This window comes from Panthera pardus, unplaced genomic scaffold (assembly GCF_024362965.1).
Source record: "Panthera pardus isolate Hobbes unplaced genomic scaffold, ASM2436296v1 HiC_scaffold_4, whole genome shotgun sequence".
NCBI lineage: Eukaryota > Metazoa > Chordata > Mammalia > Carnivora > Felidae > Panthera > Panthera pardus.
The window spans coordinates 16,950,785-16,973,263 of record NW_026526969.1 but is presented as its reverse complement, the minus strand read 5'-3'; the positions used below and the strand labels follow the sequence as shown (position 1 = coordinate 16,973,263).

Genomic DNA, 22,479 nt, shown 5'->3' with positions numbered 1-22,479 from the left:
ACAAGGCTCAATTTGATCACAAATTTACTTTTACTAACAAAAAGAAAAGGATTTTATTTTTAAGTAATCTCTACAACCAACGTGGGGCTCAAACTCATGACCCCGAGATCAAGAGTCGCATGCTCCTTGGACTGAGTTCCCCAGGTGCCCCACAAACCTACTTTTTTTTTTTTTTTTTTTTTTTTTAGTAGGCTACACATGGAACATGGAGCCCGACGTGGGGTTTGAACTAATGACCATGAAATGGAGACGTGGGCTGAGCTCAAGAGTCAGACACTTAACAGACTGAGCGCCCAGGTGCCCCATATCTACTTTTTTTTTTTAATGTGTTTTTTTAGAAGATTTTATTTTATTTCTTTTTAAATTTTATTTATTTATGTTGAGAGAGTGAGAGAGAGAGAGCAGGAGGGGCAGAGAAGGAATCCCAAGCAGGTTCCGAGACAGCACCCAGCCTGATTCGGGGCTCAAACCCAGGAACTGCAAGATCATGACCTGAGCTGAAATCAAGAGTCTGATGCTTAACCCCTCTACTTTTTTTTAAATGCAAGTTTTTAAAAACCAAAATTATAGTAGGCATTACATACGATGTCTGCTGTCTGTGCTAGTCCCATGAATTTAAAATGGCATCTTGTCTTACTTGAACTTAACTGTTAGTGTGGTTGCGTATTTTTTGTTGTGTTTATTGACCAACTGGGATCCCAAATCTGTGAATTGCCCAGTCGTAGCACTTACTTGTTTTTTTATTAGATTCTCTGACATTATCTACAGATAAAATCAGTCTTTAATATTACAAATATCTTCTCCCTGCCTGGGGGTTAGGGCTTCAAATAATGAATCTGTGGGGCACAGTTTAGTCCATAGCAACTTGAAAGAGATATTTAGAACAGATGTAATTGACAAAGGATTCATTTCCAGAATACACAAAGAATTCCTCAAAAACCAAAAGAACAGCAACCCAGCAGAAACATGAGCAAAGAATAACAATAAGCAGTTTCAGAAGAGGAAACTCAAGTGGCCATAGACACATAAAAAAGATGCTCACCCCATTGGAAATCAAGGGAATTAGTAAAGGTAACCTTGGACACCAATCAGGAAGAATCAAGTCTGAACCCGGCAGAGCATGGGGATTCGCATGTACCCTTCGATTCCGCACTTTCACCTCCAGTACCTCTGGGGAGAAGTTTGCACAAGCCCATGAGGAGGCAGGAAAGGGGTGTTTGACAGCACTGGTGTTCATGCTCGCACGAAGAGACTGCTGAATGGCTGAGGTGTCGTCGATGGTGAGGGAATGCTTCGTAGCAGGTCTGATGGATGAACCACACGTGCACACGTCAGCTTGTGCTGACTTCTAAAATGCACTGCTGATAAAAGCAAGTTACAGAACAGAGACCGTGTAATACCATTTCTGCAAAGGTTAACAATGTGGTCAATGACCACAAATTGCTCCAAATACGTTCATTTGTAGTAAAAATAACAAAACAAGAGTGGGAGTTATGTTGAGGGGCTGGAAGAGGAAAGGGGCACAGGGTAAAATTTTAGCTATATTGCTATGTCCCTGCAAGACACAAAGGCTGAGCACACATAGGACAAAGGATCAGCATCTGGTAAATGTGGGTAGGGAATACCTGGATGTCTCGTGCTATTTTCCAGGCTGGTCCATATGTTTCAAGAATTTCACTGGGGTGCCTGGGTGATTCAGTCGGTTGAGAGTCCGACTTCAGCTCAGGTCATGATCTTGAAGTTCACGAGTTTGAGTCCCACGTTGGGCTCTCTGCTGACTGCTCAGAGCCTGGAGCCTGGTTTCGGATTCTTTGTCTCCCTTGCCCTCTCTGCCCCTCCCCTGCGCTCGCTCTCTCTCTCTCAGAAATAAACAAACATTTAAAAAAATCGAAGTTGGGGGCGCCTGGGTGGCTCAGTCGGTTGAGTGTCCGACTTCAGCTCAGGTCATGATCTCATGGTCTGTGAGTTCGGGCCCCGCGTCGGGCTCTGTGCTGACAGCTCAGAGCCTGGAGCTTGTTTCAGATTCTGTGTCTCCCTCTCTCTCTGCCCCTCCCCTGCTCATGCTCTGTCTCTCTCTGTCTCAAAAATAAATAAAACATTAAAAAATTTAAAAAAATAAAAAAAAAATAAAAAAATCGAAGTTGTAAACAGTTAAAATTAGGTAAATAAATATTTTACCCAAAGTCTCAAAGATACCTGTTTATGGGGGCGCCTGGCTGGCTTGGTTGGTAAAGCATGTGACTTTTAATCTTGGGGCGGTGAGTTTGAGCCCCATGTTGGGTATACAAATTACTTAAAATATTTTATTTTTTTTAATGTTTATTTTTGTTTTTGAGAGAGACAGTGCACTAGCAGGGGAGGGGCAGAGAGAGGGGGGTGGAGGGCCCAAAGGAGGCTCTGAGTTGACAACAGAGAGCCCAACATGGGGCTCAAACTCACGGTGAGATCATGACCTGAGGCAGTCAGATGCTTAACCAACTGAGTCACCCAGGTGCCCCTTAAAAAATATATATATATAAAGATATCTGCCTGTATTTATAGTTTTTCCTTTCGCAAGTATGTCTTTAATTCATTTGGAATTTTTTTATTTTGATGTGATGTGAGATAGAGACCCAGCTTTATTTTTCTCACTTAATAGCCAGTTTCATCAAAACTATCTGTTCTTTCCCCACCCTTGTGAGGTCTTCTCTATCAGCCATTTTATTTTCTTTTTAAAAAATTTTTTTAATCTTTATTTATTTTTGAGAGAGAGAGAGACAGGGCAAGAGTGGGGGAGGGGCAGAGAGAGAGAGAGGGAAACACAGAATCTGAAGCAGGTTCCAGGCTCGGAGCCGTCAGCACAGAGCCCGACGCGGGGCTCAAACTCATGAACCATGAGATCATGACCTGAGCCGAAGTCGGACGCTCAACCGACTGAGCCACCCAGACGCCCCGTATCAGCCATTTTATTTTAATATTTGAAAGTAATTTGTGTAACTTGCTGGGGAATAAGGAGGCGTCAAAAGTGAAGGGATGATGAGAACACAGATCAGAGAACTGGGAAGCAGGCTCTTGGGTAGTGAAGGCTCTTCCCAAGGTCCTTCCCTCAGTGAGCTCTGGGGGCCAGGCTGCTGCACATCTGTGCCCAGAGCCAGCCCTGAGTCCCAGAGCTCAAAGTCCAGGCTGGAGCCAGCCAGTGGTCAAGTGAGAGCCTTGTGCAGGGCATCATGGGGCAGCTGGCACCCCGGGAAGGCCCTGGGGGTGGCCTGGAGATGGGCACAGGAGGAGGGCTAAGCTCTATCCTGGGGAAAGAAGGGACCGGCCACAGACCTATGATGGGGCCAGGGTGACAAAGGAGCAGGACCACCAAGCAGACCTACGCTTGGTGCTCCAGAAAAGGGCCCAGCACCTCTTCCTACTGTCCCCACCTTTCTCCTGAGTAGCTCCCCTCCTTTCTGTCTGGTCTTGCCTTGTCCTCCCACGCCCTGAGCTGTCATTCCGGACAGGTCATCTAAGGACAGGGGCATAGGTAGAGGTGAGAGAGGATTAACGAGGGGTGGGAGGAAACTTCTGCAGGTGACGGTGATTGTGTAATATTTTCATGGATATAGACCTAGAGAACTCTTCAAATTATACACTTCACATACAATTTATTGTATGTCAGTTACACCTCAAGCCATAAACAAAAACTTCAGGCCAACTATTTCTAATTCTCAGTATTGAAAAGTAGATTAACATTTTGCACTTGGTAAGTAAACTTGGAAGTAAATTTTCGGTCTAGATCACTCCCTCCCCCGCTAGCCTCCAGCAGTGGAGAGCACAGAGCCACACTCGTGTTTACTGATATTTTATTCAGTGGGGAAGGATTTTTTTCATCACCTTCAAATTTAGTAAAGTACATTCCTCAGAGTAAAAATAGAACATGAGTTTGTAAAAGCACAGTCTAATTCCTCTTGACTCGGCGGAGGTTTGGATGGTTTTCTTATTTAAACATTTCACTCTGACGTTGTCGTTACCTGCTCGCATCTTCCTGTGATGACGGGACTCGCCAGTCCCCGCAGCCGTGCCCAGACCGCTTTGTAGCCTACAGTCTGCACCCACCTCACCTCCCCCGGGGCCCAAAGCATGGCTGGGGGATGGGCATGAGGAGCTAGCAGGGAGAGTTTTGTGCGGGATTCAGAGCTTCTTTTCTTTGGCCACAGGTCACGCTTTTTGAAGAGTTGAAGATGTAATTTCCATCATTCTTCTCCCATCACGTAAAAATTGTCCAAGTTACATGTGGTGGCAGAAGAGATAATTCTGCCTATTTCTTTTTTTTTAATGTTTATTTATTTTGGGGGGGGGGGCAGGGAGAGAATGCCAAGCAGGCTCTTTGCTCGATCTTGCAAACTGTGAGATCATGACCTGAGCCAAAATCAAGAGTCTAGGGCTTAATCAACTGAGCCACCCAGGCGCCCCCCAATTCTGCAGATTTATGACAGACATCTCTCATCCCTCAACCGACACCTGTCAGGTACCGTCTCCTCGAGATGCTCTGACGTTCGGATATGATGAGGTGCCCCTCAAACTCCAAGAATTGGCAATAAAATTATCCTCTGAGAGTTCAGTTAGTGAGACCCATATTGGTTACATTTATTACTGGAAGAAATAATACAAGAGGTAATCAAAACAAATGAATAAAGAGTCATAGAATCCTCTGCTTGTTGAGAAAGTTATGTGGGTCTGCTCCCAACGATCTGCACCAGAGTCCAGGGAGAACCCTGTGAAATCCATCAACTCCCTGTCTGGGGGGTGGGGGTGGGGGTGGGGGTACTGTTTCACCAAAGAACCGAGTTACAAAGGGGAAGGAAAAGGAAAGTCCAAAGAAAGATTCAGTCTCCACCATGGTCCCCAGGACAAAAAGGTTGAGTAGGGCAGAGCCCTGGCCCTGAGATAGGGGCGGGGAGTGTGGATAGAGCACAGACTTAGGCAATCTCTGCCATCTTCCACCCGGCCTTTGGGTTTCACCAGAGGGAGACCTGAGACTCACCTGGTCACTGGAAAAAGAGTACACACACGCACACACATCAGCACGCTAGGCTACACATTGGTCTTTAGTGAGTTTCCTTGGTGTCAGTCAGGATCCACACGGGATGGTCTGCTAACACATTTTCTAGAAGCAGCCCCTCTCCAAGCCCGTGGCTGTAATGGGAGTTGCCGTGTTCATATGTGTGATCAAACCTTGGCTGCGGCTTATTGAAAAGCGCTAGACTCCTGATCCGAACGGAGTGACTGGGTACCTTTCCTCAGGACTGGGGATGTGACTCTGAGGGAAGGAAGGCAGCCCTTCTCTCCAGGGGTTGGGCTGCAGCTTGAACACACAGTGGCTGGGACCTGGTCGTAGAGAGAGCTGATGTGCAGCGAGGGGAATGTGCAGGTTCCCAGGGAGAGGGAGAAGTGGAAGAAGGAAGGGGTGCTCACCCCTGGGCCCTAGAGCCCTAGCACACCCACCGTTGGAGCCAGTGAAGGAGCCCAGGAGCGTTCTCACACATTCCCTCTCTTTGGATCTGAACAGCCAGAGTAAGAGTAGATTTCTTTTTTTTTTTTTTTTAAGATGCAATTAAAAAATTTTTAAGGTTTATTTCTGAGAGAGACAGAGTGCTAGCAGGGGAGGGGCAGCGAGAGAGGAAGAGAGGCACAGAATCCAAAGTAGGCTCCAGGCTCTGAGCTGTCAGCACAGAGCCCCACGCGGAGCTTGAAATCGTGATCTTCGAGATCATGACCTGAGCTGAGCCGAAGTTGGACGCTCAACCGACAGAGCCACCCAGGCGCCCCCAGAGCAGATTTCTGATGCCAGCATCCAACACAGACTAGCCTCAGTATCCTGAGGGAGATGCCTGAGGGGGCCCATGTGCCGCCAGGGAAACCCTACCCTGGAGAGTTCATCAACCCTGCTCCAGGGGACCTAGCTGCAGCGTGACTGGGCCTCTATGCAGGGCAGGAAGGAGCAAGGCCCTCCCCCCCCCGGGGACCTGCTATGTAGGGTGGGGGCTTGACCGCGAGAAGCGGGCTTGCTCTAATCCATAGGATGACAAGGGGATGTGAGGGTCAGAGGAGAGAGGAACATCTACTGAGCCTCCAATTGTGGGGGTTCTTGGGACTCCTCATTCTTCCCGCTTTACTCAGCGAGCCCACGTGCACAGATGCCAAGACAGAGAGCGCAGAAGCTCAGGAGACTCGGGGGTGCCCACGCCTCGGTCCGCAGCCAGGGTGCCGGGCACAAGCAGGAGCTCAGTGTGCACTTGGTGGATGGTGCGTGAGCGAAGAGGGGGGATGGGGAGGGGTGAGGTGAAAGACCCAGAGCGACCAGAGACAAACACGGGGAGGGCGTGCCAACCCAGGGACCAAGAGAAGGGCACGGCTCAAGTCTGGCTTTTGGGAAACCAGCCTTAGTGCCTGGTGCTGATCTCTGGGCCTTTCTAAGGTGACACCAAGGACAGAGCCGGCTCATACAAGCCACCGCCGAATTCTACCAAGTTACCATGACAACAGGAGGAGTGAGCAGAGAGAAACTCCCCAAATCAGCACTCCTTATTTCAGACCATTTTGAGGTTTCCTTTGCTTTCTGTATTACAAGGGCGAGAACACCCGAACGTCCTTTGCATGGTGGGATGTCTCGGGAATAATCTGTGTGGCTCACACGGCATAGGGTGAATAAGCTGGGATTGGTTCATTTATTCATTCAACAGATAAGGCACGCAGAGCTTTTCAAAAATGCCTATCTGGTCCCTGAGACGCTGGTGAAGGAACGGGAGAGGCTGGAAGGCTGCACTGCCTCTGTGGCTGGCAGTCCTCTGCTTTGGCTCCTGGTCTCACGTGGTTCGAAGGGATGAAAGCGGGACCCCCTCACCATCGAACGGGGAGCTCAGGGCGGCCCGGAGATCAGCTTCTACGGCGAAGGTTGCAGGAAACTCTGACCAGGGTTCACGTGCACAGAATTACCCGTCCTTTCAGAGAACCTGACACTTCCTGAGGGAATCTAGAGATGGCTAATGTGAAAGAGGACAACTTAGTTCTCTGTCAATCGCCACAGAGCCTGAGTGCCACTGCTGGGGCTGTCTGCCCACACCCCCTGGTCCTCTCGCCAGCCTGTGCGCGGGGCCCACCAGCCTCACCACCCAGCAAGTGGCACCGCTGAGTGTGCCTGTGACCCAGGGGCCGCCAGCAGCCTCCCAAGACCCAAGGGACAACCTGGGTGGGTGCAGGGAGCCAAACAGAGAGGGTCTATCTCATAGCCAAATGACCACCACATGCAGGCAATCAACGACAGAGTAAAACAGTTTTTCTGGGTGTTTCTGGAAGAGACTGGCGTTGGATTTGGTAGACTGAGTGAAGATTATCTGCCGTCACCAATGTGGGCGGCATCACTGATGCCATCCACTGATGGCCCCAGGAGAACAGACGGGCAGAGGAAGGACGACTCCCTCTCCCTCTGCTCGAGCTGGAACGTCCATCCTTTCCTACCCTTGGCCACCAGAGCGCCTGTTTCTCAGGCCTTCGGACTCGGACTGAATCATACCGCCAGCTTTCCTGGGTCTCCAGCTCGTACACAGAGAACGTGGGACTTCTTGGGGCTCCACAGTGGCGTGAGCCACCCCTCCAACAAACCCCCTCAGGCGTACCTCTATATATCCTATTGGTCCTGCTTCTTCAGAGAACGCTGACGCAGCAGTAAAAGGCCTGGTTCTGCAACCTTCTTTCCAGACTCTGTCCTCCTGGAAGTAAGCCATTGTTGAGTCCCAGCAAGTGTTTTTTTTGTTTTTGTTTTTGGCCAGATCCCCTGTGGGAGGGAGTTTGCACCTCAGCTGTGCGCCCCAGCCTTCAAAGGCAGCAGAGACCCTGGCCGTCAGCCTACCTCTGGCCACCACCCAGGTCCTTCCTCAAGGAAGGACCGCAACCCAAGCTCGGCCGGCGGGGGGGCGGGAGGGGTTGTCTGATGACAGCCTCTGCCTTTCACTGGCCAGCCTGCCCAGTAACCACTCTCACTGCTTTGTGTTTCCACCCAGCTGCATGAGAAGGACCCATTCGTCTGCCTTGCTGGCGGACACGATGCCACCACATTCCAGTCTCCGTGACAAGAAGCACCTTTAAAGCAAGTGGAGCACCCTCTGCCAGGTGGCTTCTCAGCCAGTGTGGTTCTGGGGCCTCCTTACCACTCTCCTGCACCCTCAAAGACAGGTACAGTCTCTTTCCACGGAACAAAGGCTCCGGGACAAGGGACGTGTGATGTGGCACCTGGGGCAGAGAACTGAAGCTCCATGCTCTAACGGCGGCCAGCACTGTCCAGGAGCAAACCGGGACTTGCAGGGCAAGGCAGCCCCCTTGGGGACCTGGCCGGTCTGAGCACACCCCCTCCCACCAGGGAAGCAGGCAGCCTCCCAGTGCCTGTGCCTCAGGAAGTATCAGGTAGGAGGCGGGAGGCGGCCTCTAAACCCCTCACCGGAGGAGGACAGGAAGGAAGCACCCCCCACTCCAAATGACCGGATCACCCATGATTCTTTTCAAGCATCACCCTCTTCCTCCTAAAAATTTTTGCAGGGGCGCCTGGGTGGCTCCATCGGTTAAGCGTCTGACTTCAGCTCAGGTCATGATCTCACGGTTTGTGAGTTTGAGCCCGTGTTGGGCTCTATGCTGACAGCTCAGAGTCTGGAGCCTGCTTCAGATTCTGTGTCTCTCTGTCTCTCTCTCTCTCTGTTCCTCCCCCACTTGTACTGTCTCGCTGTCTCTCAAAAATAAACGAAGAATAAAAAAACGTTCACAAAGTCCAACAAATAGATGTTTCATAGTAAAAAGAGTAGTTTTTAAAATTTGTTTATTTATTTATTCTGAGAGAGAGAGAAAGCGGGGGAGGGGAAAAGAGAGAGAGAGAGGGAGAGAGAGAAAATCCCAAGCAGGCTCCACTGTCAGCACAGGGCTTGATCCCACGAACCGTGAACTCCCGACCTGAGCCAAAATCAAGAGTCAGACCCTCAACCGACTGAGCCCCCGAGGCGCCCCTGAGGCCAGAATTTTCTGAGCCCTTTGGAACTATGGGAGGTGCTGATGAAGACAATGGCCAGCTGGAGGACCTAGAAAGTAGTCTCTGAATGGCAAAGGACTAAGTCCACTAGGACGTCCCAGCAAAGGACAGACTGGCTCCAGGACAGGTGGGGAGCAACCCAGCCCGTGTCACCGAAGGCTGATAGGGATGGGTGACCCCCAGGCGGGGGATCCCGTATGCAGCCCAACACCCTGGTAAGGGGATCCAGGATACCAGGCCTGGGGTGGGAGGGGTCAAAGATGCTTTTCTAGTCTCCCTGGTTTGGCTTCCTGGTTTAGCCGAATAAGATCCCAAAATGGAAGAGCCAGGAAGGGAAGACAGGGAGCCTGAAAGGCCCGCTTTCTGCAGCAGGGCTGCCTCGGGACACCCACGGGACACCCGCTTTCTGCAGCAGCAGAATGAAGGCCTCCCAGGCCGGGGCGAGGCAGGGCAGGCACGTGGGGCAGCACCGTGGCTGCAACCCCACTCCCGGGGCAGCTCTGGAATGTCAAAGCCCCTCTGGCGACACCCGCGTGGTGCGGGCAGGTCAGCGGGCAGCATCATAGCCTGGTCACTCCTGCCCGAGCACGGGAGATGGGGCCGGGGGAGGGAAGGTGGACACAGCAGGGCTCCCGGGGGAGAGGCCAGTCTCGGATTCAGATGCCGCTGCACTGTCCAGTTTGATGCTCTGTGGGTGGGAGGCAGGTCCTGGAAAGAGCACCGCAGGAGGCGTCCCAAGGGGGGCTGTGGACAAGATTCCCTTCAGAAGGCCTCCTTTGCTTCAGACACCTGTCCGGAATTGCAGCAGATGCCAAGGTCACAGGGGAAGACCGAGGGGCGCCAGCGTCTGCCTCCCGCGCAGCCCCTGGCAGCGCCCAGGAAGCACGCCGCAGATCCCCGTCAGCGCCGGGCCAGGAGGGCAGGCTGCCGGGCCCCATGCGTCTCCCAGGGGGATGGACGCCAGCAACCCCTTCTGCAACCTTCCAGAGCTCCCCAAGATGAGTGTCCCTCAGCCCACTGACTGTGGTGCCAGCCCGGGGCGCACTCCCTCCCGCCGCCCGGTCACCCGCGTGCCCCGGGCACTGAGAACGTGTCTGCCGGCAAGCAAACCACAGAGGGCCTCAGAAGAGGGGCTTCTCAGCCTCACCTGTGCCCACCAACAAAGCCACCTCCAGGGTGGATGGGGGTCATTACGGAACCAACCATGGCTCCATGCTGTAACCATACGCTGTGAGCTCCTGGGGTATCCCTCCACCAAATCCACCCCTCAGACAGGACAGGAGTCAGCAACGACCCTAGAATGTTCCTGCCCTCAGCCTGAAGTTGGGGACGCAGGAGGCTTGGGGGACAGAGGGCCTGAGCCACCTCCTCAGCCTTCCTCAGAGGAATATGCTGCTCAGGGAACTAGGGTGAGCAGGCCTCAGAGGCTGGCCGCAGCACGGAGATTAGTGGGACAGAAGGGGAAGGCAGAGAGCAATGGTACCCTCTCCCCATGCCTGCATGGCCCAGCAGGCCCTCGGGCCTCCAGAGAAGGTCATCCAGGGGAGCTCCCAAAGAGAGGGGTTCCCATCTGCTGCAGGCAAGCATGCCCATCCTGATTTGCAGAGAGGCCCTGAGGTCTGGGGTGCAACTACATTGGGCCGGGCCCCCTCCCAGCACCACCCCACCAGCTCAAAAAGACGCCTCCCTGGCCTTGCCCTACCCACGGCTTGGCCTACTGGGGTAGTCGAAACCCAAAAGTTCCCAAGAACACATCTAGAAATACACCCAAGGGATGGAGGTGAAACACAACAGGGCCCAGCACAGTGCCCATCAGCCCCCCGGGTGGGGGTTTCGGGGAGGGGGTCAAGGACACGGGTGAACCCTAAAGGTGGGAGCAGCACATCACCTAGAGCTTAGCAGAGAAGGATTCAAAATCTGCCAGTAACTTGATGTCGTTAGGGAGTGTCAGCCACGCCCCGCCGTCCACCACCAGCACAGCGCCGGTCACATGGGATGCCAAAGGGCTGGCCAGGAACAGCGCGCTGTGGGCAACTTCTGTCTTATTGCCCAGCCTCTGCAGGGGGATGGCCAGAACCTTCGCGCTGACACTGGCTTGGGGGCCACCTGGAAGGGCAGCAGGTGGCTTAGCACCATGAGCCCCGGGACCCAGGGCCCTCCACTCCCTTCTGCCCAGCTTTCCCTAAACCACATCTAGGAACACCGAGGGCAGGGCTGGCACAGGCAAGGTAAGAAAGAACATGGCTACAGAAGCAGCACGGGGCTTTCTGCCACACACAGGGTCAGGGTTCTGGAAGCTCTAATGGGTATCCCACTTTGTGTCTGGCTCATACATCGAGGCCAGCAGCCGTGTAGCCTCTACCTCCGAGGAACAGCTGCCCACGTCTGGCTGACCGTCAGTCTGTCACAGGCGTGCTCACCAATAACGGCCCAGACTTGGCTTGGGGACGGACTCTTTGCCAGCCCCGGGAGCCATGAGGAATCGGCCCTCATCGTGCGCCTGTCCCAGCCAGGTGGGAGGGGAGCCCACAGAGGTACTGCGGGGCACGAAGCTCCGGAAGGGGCTTACCCAGCCGCCAGAACCCCTCTGTGCCGCTGATGAGGCCGGGGGCGAGGCTGTTGACACGGATGTTCTGGGGACCCCACTCCACAGCCAAGTGCCGTGTCATTGCATCTGCACAGAAGGAAGGTAGGCATGAGGAGGGGTGCAGGGCTGCTCTGCTTTCTGGGGCGGCTTGGGTATGAGTCGGGGCTCAGGGCCAGGGCCGGCCCTCTCCACTGCCCACCACTGTGCTTAGCTTTACCAGGACACTGTGGGCCTCCAGGGACAGGCCGGAGAGGGACCCATCGGGAGCCCAGGCAGGCAGACCAGAGGGTGTGCCCGTACCCACAGCCGCCTTGGCAGAGCCTGCGTGCACTTGAAGCACCTGCCCCCGGCTGCCCAGGGTCGCAGTGATGTTCACGATCACCCCTCCATGGTCCTGGAACACATGGGGGAGCACAGTGAGCAGGTGGCCAGAAGATGCCTTTCCCACGTGGAAAGGACGCTCACCCAGAAGAACTTCTCATAAAGCACACGAGACGTGTTGAAGGTGCCCAAGGTGTCAATGTCCATCACGGTCTTGAAGGCGTTGAAGGACAATGTGCTGGCAGGGCACAGGAAGTTTCCGGCCGCACCTGCGGGGTGCAAGGAGACAGTGGCTGGTGCTGGAGCTCCAGGCAGTTAGGACACATGGACCCTCAGGATGGTCCAGGCTGGATGGGGGAGGGGCCCAAGCAGTTGGGTAAATTCTTGCATGACAGGGCAGGATGCATCTCCTGAGTTGGATTGTGCTCCTCAAACAGACACATGAAGTGCTAATCCCTGGCACCTGTGAGTGAGAATTTATCTGGAAATAAGCTCTTTTGGAGGCAATCAAGTTAAGATGACATCATCTTAGGGGGGGCCTACGTCCAAGGACCGGTGTCCCCCTGAGGAAAGGAGAAAAGACACAGAGAAACACGAGGGAGGCCATGCAAAGAGGCAGACAGAGCCTGGAGCGACGCGGCCCCAAGCCAACGAGCACCGAGGGTCGCCAGCAACGCCAGAAGCTGAGAGAGAGGCCTGGGACTGCCTCTCCCCAGGGCCCGTCCGAGGGGCCAGCCCTGCCGACACCTTGGTTTTGGATCTGTGACCTCCAGAAGTGTGAGAGAATATATTTCCATTGTTTTAAGCCACTCAGCTCGTGGTACTTCGTTAGCTGCAGGAGATTTATGTACCCCATGTTTCTAAGAGGGAATTTCAGCAAAAAGTGAACCTTGACGTGAACTACAGGCTGGCTAATGATACCTATCATTCTGGTTCACCGACTGTAACAAGTGCAGGATGTTAACAAGAGGCCCCTGTGTGTGTGTGGGGGGGGGTGCAATTCTGTGTACCAGCTGCTTGATTGTTCTGTACATCTTGAACCCTACTAAAAAAAATTAAGCCTATCTTTTTTTTAAAGGGAGAATTTTGAGACACGAGCGTGCCCCAGCTCTGTGATCCAGCCAAGTGCATAGGATGTCCAACCTTCTCCATGATTGCACTGACCCAGAAGGAGCCAGGGTCCCAGGACAGGAGTCCTGAGGCCCCCGCAACAGGGAGGTCTGGTACTGTGACCCATCAGAAGCCCCCGGGCCTCACCCAGCAGCCACTCACAGTTAATGAGAATGTCAATTTTCCCAAACTCCTTCAGTGCCTGGTCCACAGCAGCTGTGATGGCCGGGGGAGCGCGAACGTCCAGAGACAAAGGCAGGCATCGCTGGCCAGTGGCAGCAGCCAGCTTTCTGGCAGCCTAGAAGCCAGATGGGAAGAGAGGTGGACAGCGGCCCAGTGGCCTTGGCCTGGAGCCAGGATCCTCCTTCCACATTACCCTCCAGGCCACTGGTCACTGGTCATGGGTCGACAATGGCCCCCGCTGACTTCTCGTCCCCAAGACCAGCTGTGGCAGGGGTGAGACTCTCCTCCCAGGTGGACGGGACCTGTGAACCACCCTCAAAATCCATATGAGCTGAGATCTCTCTTGGGGCAACAATACCACCCAACATGAGGGCCTCCTCACAAAAATTAGGTTTTGTAAAAAGCCAGGGGTGTCCCTGTGGGAGGAGGCCACTTCCACTGAGGTTCCATATCTGGGGGAGGAACAGGTTTTAGTGTCACCATCCTCTGGGCCTCAGGACCCTCCAGGCACAGGCTCTGTGCCCCCACAGCTAGCCACGGATGGGGTGGGCACAGGAGAAACCCACTTACCATTGACACTCTTGGAAGGCTTCTGCTGGCGATGACAGTGTGGCAGCCGTGCCTGTAAAGCGTGAGAGCATCAAGGCACAAGGGACACGCCCAGGTGGGCTCCTGCCCGGTGCCCTAGGCAGAGCTCCCTTCCCCCAAAGCTCTCTTGGGCTGAAGGCACAGCTGGCAGAGAACATAGGGGTCTGAGCAGGGCCAGCCGCACCAATGGTGTCCACCCTGGGGTCTCCTGTCTGGGTCCCTCTGGCAATAGGGTATCCCAGCCACAGAGACATGTGGGCCGTGCCCCAAACACCATGCGCACAGCACTGAGGCAGCTGTGAGCCTCAGATGCACAGCCCAGGCATCTGTATGGGCCCTGCTGGGTCCCCCTGGCTTGGCCCCATGTGCCCTGGCCTCTCCCTGTGAAGTTGGAGTGAAGGACAGAGAGAGCCCCTTCTGAGGCCAGGGTCCCTGCGTTGCCTCGCCTCCTGACAAACTCAGCCTCACAGTAGCAACGGCAGCTACTACCCGCTGAGTAGGTCCCATCTAATCCTCAAAAGGCCCCTCAGCACAGCGGCTACACTCTGCTCAGAGCAGCAACATGCACAAAGTCACCAGCTCGGAAAATAAATTCACCTGGAATGGATGAATCCCCAAATCTCACCCAGTGAGACTCACCTCTCTGGTATGAAAAGTGGGGGCCTGGGGAAAACCGGGGAGGGTCTCTAGGATATCAGCAGGCTTCCTTTTCCTCAACCCCAGCCTAACCCTGGTCCTTTCCTGGGGTGGGGGTGGGGGTGGGGGCACAAGTGGTTGACCTGGGCCTGAGGTCAAGATCTCCTGTCCCAAGAGACACTGTGCTCTCCACACTACTGGCGTCAACTCAGCTCATCCTGACTCTGGCTCCACGAGGCCCCAGGGAGCTTGGCAGCAGTTACCTCAACCTGCTGAACCCTCCCTCTTTGTATAAATGAGGGTGCTGGGGCCAGAGTCATCGTCTCAACTAATCTCTAGGACAAGACCCTAGAGTCCTGCCTCCTTCAGGAAAGCGCATGACCCCTTTCAGATGCTTTCTGATGCCCTGTGGCCTAGAGGGGTTCCCACCTCCCCCCAGCATCTTGCCCAGGGATCTCAGGATCCAGCGGGGTCCAGGCAAAGTGGAACAAGTTTCGGGGGCTGGGAGTGCACAGAGTACACAGAGCAGTGCTCACCTCATGAAAATCTCAGCAATTCGGAACCCAATCCCAGAGCCACCACCTGTGATGAAGGCCACTTTGTCCCTAAGAAAACAGGAAGCACTTTATTTACTTATCTTTTTTAACAGGAAAAACTTTAAAGAGATAGATGCTTGTTGACTTAGTGGATGGGAGGAAGCCGTTGGTTCTGGGAAGATTTTGGCTCCCTGCACTGGGCACTTCTATCAGATTTGAATTGTTACAGGGATGACTTTTGTAAGAAAATGAAACGCTACTTTTTAAAGGCTGCATTCCTATGCTTTCTGGGTTTTCGGGGAAAAATTATTTCAACCTAAAAACCTCTATTCAGAAAGTTATCAGTTAAGGGGCTCCTAACTGGCTCAGTCAGTAAAGCATGCGAATCTTGATCTGTGTCAGGAGTTCAAGCCCCACGTTGGGCAAGGCATGGAGCCTGCTTTAAAAAACAAAAAACAACAACAAGAAACTTATCAGTGAGAAATATTTTCAAGACACACAAGCCTTCCTCCACCTGCCCCTCACTCCACTTTCCCAGGACCACCACTGGGAACACCCACCGCCACTGACCAAGACAAACAGAACGTGCTCCCAACAAGGCGAATGTCAAAATACTAGAGCACTTGCGTCCCCAGCGCCACTTGGACATTGAGACTGTCCGGCCGCCAGGCACGGGGTTCCCACACACCCTAGTAAAACCGCAGGTCCCCGAGCCACCCCTGCAGAGGTTGCACGCCCCTAGGGAGCCCCCTACTCGGCCCTCACCGTAGCAGGTCCGGGCAGAAGAGATGGCGGTACTCGGGAAGACACTCGTCCTCACTGACGTCGGGCGGCGGCTGGGCCATGGCTCTCGGTGCGGGTTAAGGGCGGCGAGCACAACAGGGACCTACCCAGGATCCGACAGCAGCGGAGACCCACCGCCGGCTGGAAGCGTAGGCGCTCAGCACTCGCCCTGACCCAGATCCGGAGACCCCGCTAGGCCCGCCCACAGCCGCCTTCTTGCTCCTCCCACATGCCCCCGCCCCAGTCGGCCCTCGCCTCTCCGTGACGCTCCGCCCACAGCGGCCTCCACTCTCCTCCCAGGATGCCCTGCCCACAGCGGCCCTCGCCTCTCCCGTGACGCTCCGCCCACTGGGCCGACCGCCCCGCTAGCCCCGCCCACAGCTTCATCCAGGCTCTTTCCAGGGACGCTCCGCCTACAGCATCCACCACCCTCCTCCCAAGACACCCCGCCCACAGCGGCCCTCTCCGCTCCCGTGACGCTCCGCCCACAGCGGCCGCGCGACCTGCTGGGACTGGAGGTAACACCGCGCGGCCGGCGGGTTCCCGCCGTGGAGACTAAATGGGCACGGTTCTGAACGGTCTCCGTCCCTGAGTCCTTTTGACAATATTGGGAGTCAGTGCCGTGGTCGGAGCCAACCAGACACTGCGGACGTTTGGTGCCCGAGTTAAGACGGCGCTCGCATGCCCCGCTGTGCATTTAAAACATCTGGTTTTGGGGGGCACTTAGCGTTTAAAGGCCCCCGCCAACCGGGCACTTCTCTTCAAAGATGTCAAAAAGTAGAGTGAGGACCAAGGCGGCCTCAGCAGATGTAATGATATGCAATGTCCAGTACCTGTGACAAGTGACCCGGGACACACATGAGGACCAGGGGTGAAGTGTAAGGTATATGGTGCTAACCTGAAAACAAGGAGACATGAGGCAATTCCAGTCTCCACGTGAAGCCACCTAGAGGGGAGGGGGCCGTGGTTACCAGGCCTTCTGCCCTGGGGGTGGTCTCAGTGGGTCCCCTCCACACCCCTTCTTGCCACCCTCCAGTCCTGCCCAAGGCAGTCCGTTCCTCATTCAGCATGATCAGACGAATGGGCAGCACCGGCTCCAGGGCTCACCTCAGATTCCTCCCCATTTCAGGCTGTGGGTCTTTGGACCCCTGCCTGTCTGATACATTCAATAAAGTTAATTGATCTCCTACTGATATGTGAGAAGGTACGCTTTATTTCAACACTCAAACTCATAACTTTGCATAAAGTCCTCGTCCTCATCCCTACCTCAGAGATGGCACAAACTAACAAGCAATCCACCCCATACACAACACAGTGAATTTTAATGCCCCCCCCCCAGCCCCCGGCTTTGGGGGAAGGGAGGTCACAGTACCCACTCTTGGAGATGCCCCAAAGACTGTCAGTCTGGCACTTTGGTACAGAAAGAACTTGGTCCAAGTTGTTACTGGCTAGGATATTAAAAGGCACATAAAGTTGGTTATTCAACCCCTCTGGGCTGGGGTGGGGCAGAAGGTAGACAGGGAGGTGGTCTGGGACAGAAGGGCAGACCGCGGTGTGGGCTCAAGTTCTTGTCGACAGAGGTAGTTGATCCCGGGTGGCTGAGGGCAGCCCGGGTGCTCAGGCTGGGTAGGTGCTGCTCTGGTGGCCTTCTTCTGCCCAGTCCACGAGCTCACTGCTCTGAAACCATAGCTGGATCTCCCTCTGGGCCCCCTCCACGGAGTCGCTGGCGTGGACGATGTTCCTGTGCCAAGTGATAGGTGGCAAAGGTAAGGCACAGAGTTCAGTGTGCACCTTGGGGGTCCCGGGGACTATCTGCCGATTCCGTACTGTTAAGAGGAACAAGCCCGGTATTGTGCAGAGGGGAAAGCAAGAACAGGAATGAAGACTGGCTCCAGCCTGGCCTTGGCCTCTTACCCACAACCTCACGACCTGCCCTGACCATTCTGGGAGCCTCACGTTCCCACCAATCATCCAGTGCCAACCCTGTGGGGTGTCTGGCAACACAGAGTCAGGAAACAGAAAATGATGGCAGAGTTCGCACACAGCACACAGAGAATGCATTATCATCTCCTGTGTGCAAAGGGCTTTGAAAAACCTGTTCTTGCAAACGTGAGGTGTGTGCGACATCCCAGCATCAAAAATCTCTTCTGGCTTTACTTTGGCCCAGGTCCCATGGATCTGCCTTGGAAGCAGACTGCCACCCCACACTGAGGCCCTCCTCAACCCTGATGAGCTGGCCCATCAGCTCCAGTGGCTGAGTGTGTCAGGGTCCCCAGACCTGCTGATGTGGACGCTGAAGTCCCCCCTGATGGTGCCGGGGGCAGCCTCAGCTGAGTTGGTGTGTCCTATCATGGCCCTCGAGGAGCAGACCACGTTGGGGCCTTCCCAGACCTGCAGCACAGAGATAAGGGAGGTTGGGAGACGTGGCGACTGCCAAGGACTCAGCAGGTCTGGGCTCAGTCCAGGGACCTCCACCCCTTCCGCCACCCCTGCCTGCCGTACCATGGCCACCACGGGGCCGGAGGTCATGTAGCTGATGAGGGCTGGGTAGAAGGGCTTCCTCCGCAGGTCATGGTAGTGCTCGGCAAGGACTGTCTCTGGCGCCTGGGTGGCATTGGGGTAAGGGGTGAGAGGAGCCCCTGGACTGGGAACCCCGCTGGACGCTAGGGCAGTGACCACGGTACCTTGACCTCAGGGCACCTTGCAAATAGCAGCAAAATGGGCTGGCCCACCAGCAGACACCTCCCCACCGTTCCCCTTCTGCCAATACCAGGACGCTCCTGACGCAGGGCTGAGATGTGAAGGGCTGGGGTCCAGGAGAAGTCCCCCACTCCCAGTCCCCTCAAGGGCACCCCTGGATCGAGAGCCCGGGTACCTGCAGCATCTTCATCCCCACCAGCTTGAAGCCCCTCCTCTCAAAGCGCTGGATCACATCCCCAACGAGTCGCCGCTGCACCCCATCTGGCTTCACGGCAACCAGGGTCCGCTCCCGGGTCCAGGAAGACCCTCCTTGAGAAGATGGGGAATCAGGTGCCTGACCCTTTCACATCTCCCTGAACCCGGATCCCCCTGCCCGGGGCCAGGTGTCAGCTGGGCCTCAGAGCAGCTCTGGAGGGGAGAAGTGCCGGGTCCACAGCCAACTAATGCCCGGCATGGCGCTGCCTTTCGGGGACAAGCAGGACAGTGGGTCCCCCGTGCTTCCAGCCTGTCAGAGGGGCCGTGGCTCCTCCCATGCAGTGGCAGGAGCACCCGTGATGGACACAGCGTGCCTGAGAAGGCATCTTCAAGAGTTGGGGAGGCACAGCTCCGCTCACTGGCCACCCAGAGGCCCAGAGATGCCACGCTGGAAAGCAGACACAACTCGTGGCCTTGCTTTTGACTCCCACCCTTGGGAGCGATGGCCAACACTGTCTCAACTCCCAGCCTGCCACACAAGGAAGGACCCAAAGCCCATGTCTTCTAGGTCTAAGGTGCAGGAACAGCAGGGAACCAGGGACTAGTGAGGTGCACCTTCCCTGCACACACTGGGACAAAAGGGAGCTGGGGGCTTAGGAGGAAGGTGGAAGGTAGAGGGTGTCTGTAGGTGGGGAGATGGGAGAGGGTTCCTCCTCGCACACCCTCACTGGCCAAACAGGAACTCTGTGCTGCTGGTGGGTTTCAAGACAGGACGCTTCCAGACCCAAATACAGGACTGGGCCGGGCCCCAGTCTTCTCTAGAGGACACTGCCAGGGAGACAGGAGGCGTCATCACCCATCACCCATCAGCCCCCTGCCACATTGTTACGTTGACCCTCAGCACTAGGTCCAGGGTCAAATGTGCCTTTGAGAGAAGCCTAAACCCTGGATGTCTCACAAAGACGGAGAACAGAACTGGAAGAGAAAGGATAGGATGGGGACAGGCCAGTGTCCCTCCGGGGACACTTCCCACCTCCGGGGGGAAAATCAACCACAAGGTGTGCAGGGACTGGAAAGCAGGCAGTAGGCGCCCCCCACTTCTCTTCAGGACTGAATGAAGCCCCCTGGAAGAAGCCCCCCTGGCTTGTCCCCCCCAAACCCAGTGCCTAGGGGCCGTCTGTGCAGCCTGGCCGGCTGCCAGCTGACTTGTCCCTGAGAACAGGGCAGTTCACTCTTTCCAGAGTTTGGAACAAGAAGACATCTGGCTCTCGGGAGCACCCTGTGGGTCGCAATTACGGGGAGAACCCGCTACAGATACGGGCCCCAGGACCCCAGGCGGGGATGAGCCAGACGGAGTTAGGGCCTGCAGAAAAACGCTCCCAGGGCAGCGGCTCCGTGTGGGACTGTTCATCTGCTCAGAATGTCCCCCACAGCCGTCCCAGGTCCGCTGCAACCCTCATCACTGCCTATTGTGGCCACCAGGCCTCTGGTTTCCTCCTGCTTTGGAGCCTTGAGGGCACCCCCCGCCCCGGCCCCCAAGCAAGCCGGGACGGTGGGCGGATGGCGGGGGGGAGCAGCGAGCGGTGAAGACGTGCAGGGCGCCCCCGGCCCGCCCGGCGGGAACCCGAGGCCATCTAGACAGCCAGGCGGCCAGCGGCCACACGCGCGCCAACAAAGGCCGGGCTACGCCCCCGCCCGTCTCCCCCCTCCGCCGGTCGCCGACGGGCGGGACCACTCACCCGAGCTGGGGCGTGCGAGCAGGTTTGGGCCTGCGGCCCGCGGGCCGCTCAGCAACCCCGGCAGCGCCGCGCGCCCCAAGAGGCCGCCCATTACCCTCGGCCCGCGGGCCGCTGGCGGAGCGCGGAAAGAAGGCGGGCAACGGAGCCCGCAGGGAGAAAGGGCGGAGCGGAGGGAAGGGGAGGGCGGGGCAGAAGAGAGAGGCAGGGGCAGAGGGGAAGAGGGGGAGAAGGGCGGGGAGTAGTGGAGGGCGGGGCGGAACGGAGGTGAGAAGGGCGGGGCGGAAGGGAGAAAAGGCAGGGGAGGGCGGGGCGGAAGAGAGAGGGAGGGGCGGAGGGGAAGGAGGGAAGGGGAGGGCGGAGCGGAGGGGAGGATGAGGAGAAGGGCGGGGAGTAGTGGAGGGTGGGGGGCGGGGCGGAGGGCGGGGCCGGGGAAGGAGGGGCGGAGGGGAGGGAGGGAAGGGGAGGGCGGAGTTGAGAAAGAAACAGGTATTTTGTTACAATAGTGTAGGGGTGGTGATGATGGCCTGCTCCAGTTTGAAATGGTAGATCTTACTAGATCTTATTTAATGAACTTTTGAAAAACTATATATGCTGTTAATGGAAAAGGAGAACTTTATTTTACAGAGATGGAGGCGGAATTTAGGAGGGGTTGTTTTCAACAATAGTCCATTGGAGAAAAAAAGATTCCGGGGTGCTGAGAGTTTATTTTTGACTGAGTTGCAGGGGTGATTTATTCCTTTTTTTTTTTTTAATTTATTTGTAACGTTTATTTATTTTTGAGAGAGAGAGAGAGAGAGACAGAGCGTGAGCAGGGGAGGGGCAGAGAGAGAGGGGGCACAGAATCCGAAGCAGCTCCAGGCTCTGAGCTGTCAGCACAGAGCCCCACGTGGGGCTCGAACCCCCGAACCTTGAGATCATGACCTGAGGGGAAGTCGGAGGCTTAACCCCCTGAGCTAGCCAGGAGCCCCGAGGGGTGATTTATTCTTATATCATATTATCTTCGTATTCTTGTTCAATGCACATCTTGCCCTAGTGGGGCTTTATGTTTATTCATTTTTGAGAAAGAGACAGAGCGTGAGTAGGGGAGGAGCAGAGAGAGGGAGACATGCAGCGTCAGCACAGAGCCGGACGCTGGGCTCGAACTCACAAACCGCGAGATCACGACCTGAGCCGAAGTCGGAGGCTAAACCGACTGAACCACCCAGGTGTCCCTCCCTATTGGGGCTTTTACTTGATGATTCTTTCTTGGAGATTATTCTTCTATTGAAATGTAATTGACAGTTGTGTTGGAGTCTGTAATTGGCAATCCCGCCTGTAATGGAGGTTGAGTGACAGGTCCCACTTCGACCTCCTGACTCCACTTTAATGAGGTTTCCCTTCATTAATTTTTACAAGACAGTTTTTCACTCTTAGTGTAGACATTTACAGATATAAATCTCCCTCTAAACACTGCTTCTGCTCTATTGCATAACTTTTTATTTATTTATTTAAAAAAATTTTTTTAATATTTATTTTTGAGAGAGAGACAGAGACAGAGTGCGAGCAGGGGAGGGGCCGAGAGGGAGGGAGACACAGAATCCGAAGCAGACTCCAGGCTCTGAGCTGTCAGCACAGAGACCGACGAGGGGCTCAAACCAACAATGAGATCATGACCTGAGCCGAAGTCGGACACTTAACCGACCGAGCCACCCAGCGCCCCTCTATTGTATAACTTTTTATATGTGTGCCTTCATTTGCATTCATCTCAAAGTATTTCTCAGATTTCCCTTTTGATTTCTTACACCCTGAAAGCTACAAACCATTGTTGACAGAAATTAAAGAAGATTTAAATAAATGAGGAAAATCCCATGTTCGTGGTTTGGAAGACTTAACCTTGTGAAGGTGGCAATACTCCTTACCCGATCTAGATGTACGTAAAAATAAGTTTCAGGCATATGAAAGACCGAAATATGAAAGGAAAATCTATATAAACCTTTTAGAAGATGGGAAAATACATTCACAGTCTTCTGCGGGGAAGAGTTTCTTTAGGCACAAAAAGCACTCATTATAAAGGAAAAGAGTGAC

The 22,479-nt window shown here is 54.8% G+C and overlaps 2 protein-coding genes across 8 annotated transcripts; both read right to left on the bottom strand.

Annotated features, from left to right (window-relative positions):
- Nucleotides 1–1,189: 1,189 nt before the first annotated feature.
- On the bottom strand, nt 1,190–16,084 carry DECR2 (2,4-dienoyl-CoA reductase 2). Of its 7 annotated transcripts, none has more exons than XM_019437280.2 (9): nt 15,764–16,076; nt 14,999–15,067; nt 13,809–13,860; nt 13,218–13,353; nt 12,090–12,214; nt 11,925–12,018; nt 11,607–11,711; nt 7,641–7,733; nt 1,190–1,361 (listed from the first exon to the last, which is right to left on the bottom strand). In XM_019437280.2, the coding sequence occupies exons 1-8, from the start codon at nt 15,841–15,843 to the stop codon at nt 7,669–7,671; spliced, it is 726 nt and encodes a 241-aa protein (XP_019292825.2). In that variant the 5' UTR covers nt 15,844–16,076; the 3' UTR covers nt 1,190–1,361; nt 7,641–7,668. The 7 variants fall into 7 exon arrangements, with proteins under 7 accessions (XP_019292825.2, XP_019292826.2, XP_053749847.1 ...); XM_019437281.2 differs by having other exon boundaries at nt 1,190–1,358; XM_053893872.1 differs by lacking the exon at nt 1,190–1,361 and adding an exon at nt 4,587–7,007 and having other exon boundaries at nt 15,764–16,075.
- Nucleotides 16,085–16,971: 887 nt separating this feature from the next.
- Nucleotides 16,972–20,578, bottom strand: NME4 (NME/NM23 nucleoside diphosphate kinase 4). The gene is made up of 5 exons (XM_019437283.2): nt 20,416–20,578; nt 18,657–18,790; nt 18,284–18,385; nt 18,060–18,172; nt 16,972–17,522 (listed from the first exon to the last, which is right to left on the bottom strand). The coding sequence occupies exons 1-5, from the start codon at nt 20,504–20,506 to the stop codon at nt 17,399–17,401; spliced, it is 564 nt and encodes a 187-aa protein (XP_019292828.2). The 5' UTR covers nt 20,507–20,578; the 3' UTR covers nt 16,972–17,398.
- Between the last annotated feature and the right edge of the window lie 1,901 nt (nt 20,579–22,479).

Coding starts and splice junctions, on each gene's coding strand:
- DECR2 (XM_019437277.2), bottom strand. CDS start 15,843: ATGGCCCAGCCGCCGCCCGACGTCAGTGAGGACGAGTGTCTTCCCGAG. Junction 13,354..13,808: donor GCCTTCCAAGAGTGTCAATG/GTAAGTGGGTTT, acceptor TCTGGCTTCTAG/GCTGCCAGAAAGCTGGCTGC. Junction 11,712..11,924: donor CTCTGCCAAGGCGGCTGTGG/GTACGGGCACAC, acceptor CCTTCTGTGCAG/ATGCAATGACACGGCACTTG.
- NME4 (XM_019437283.2), bottom strand. CDS start 20,506: ATGGGCGGCCTCTTGGGGCGCGCGGCGCTGCCGGGGTTGCTGAGCGGC. Junction 18,791..20,415: donor GCTCGCACGCCCCAGCTCGG/GTGAGTGGTCCC, acceptor CATCTTCTCAAG/GAGGGTCTTCCTGGACCCGG. Junction 18,386..18,656: donor TGGGGATGAAGATGCTGCAG/GTACCCGGGCTC, acceptor AATGCCACCCAG/GCGCCAGAGACAGTCCTTGC.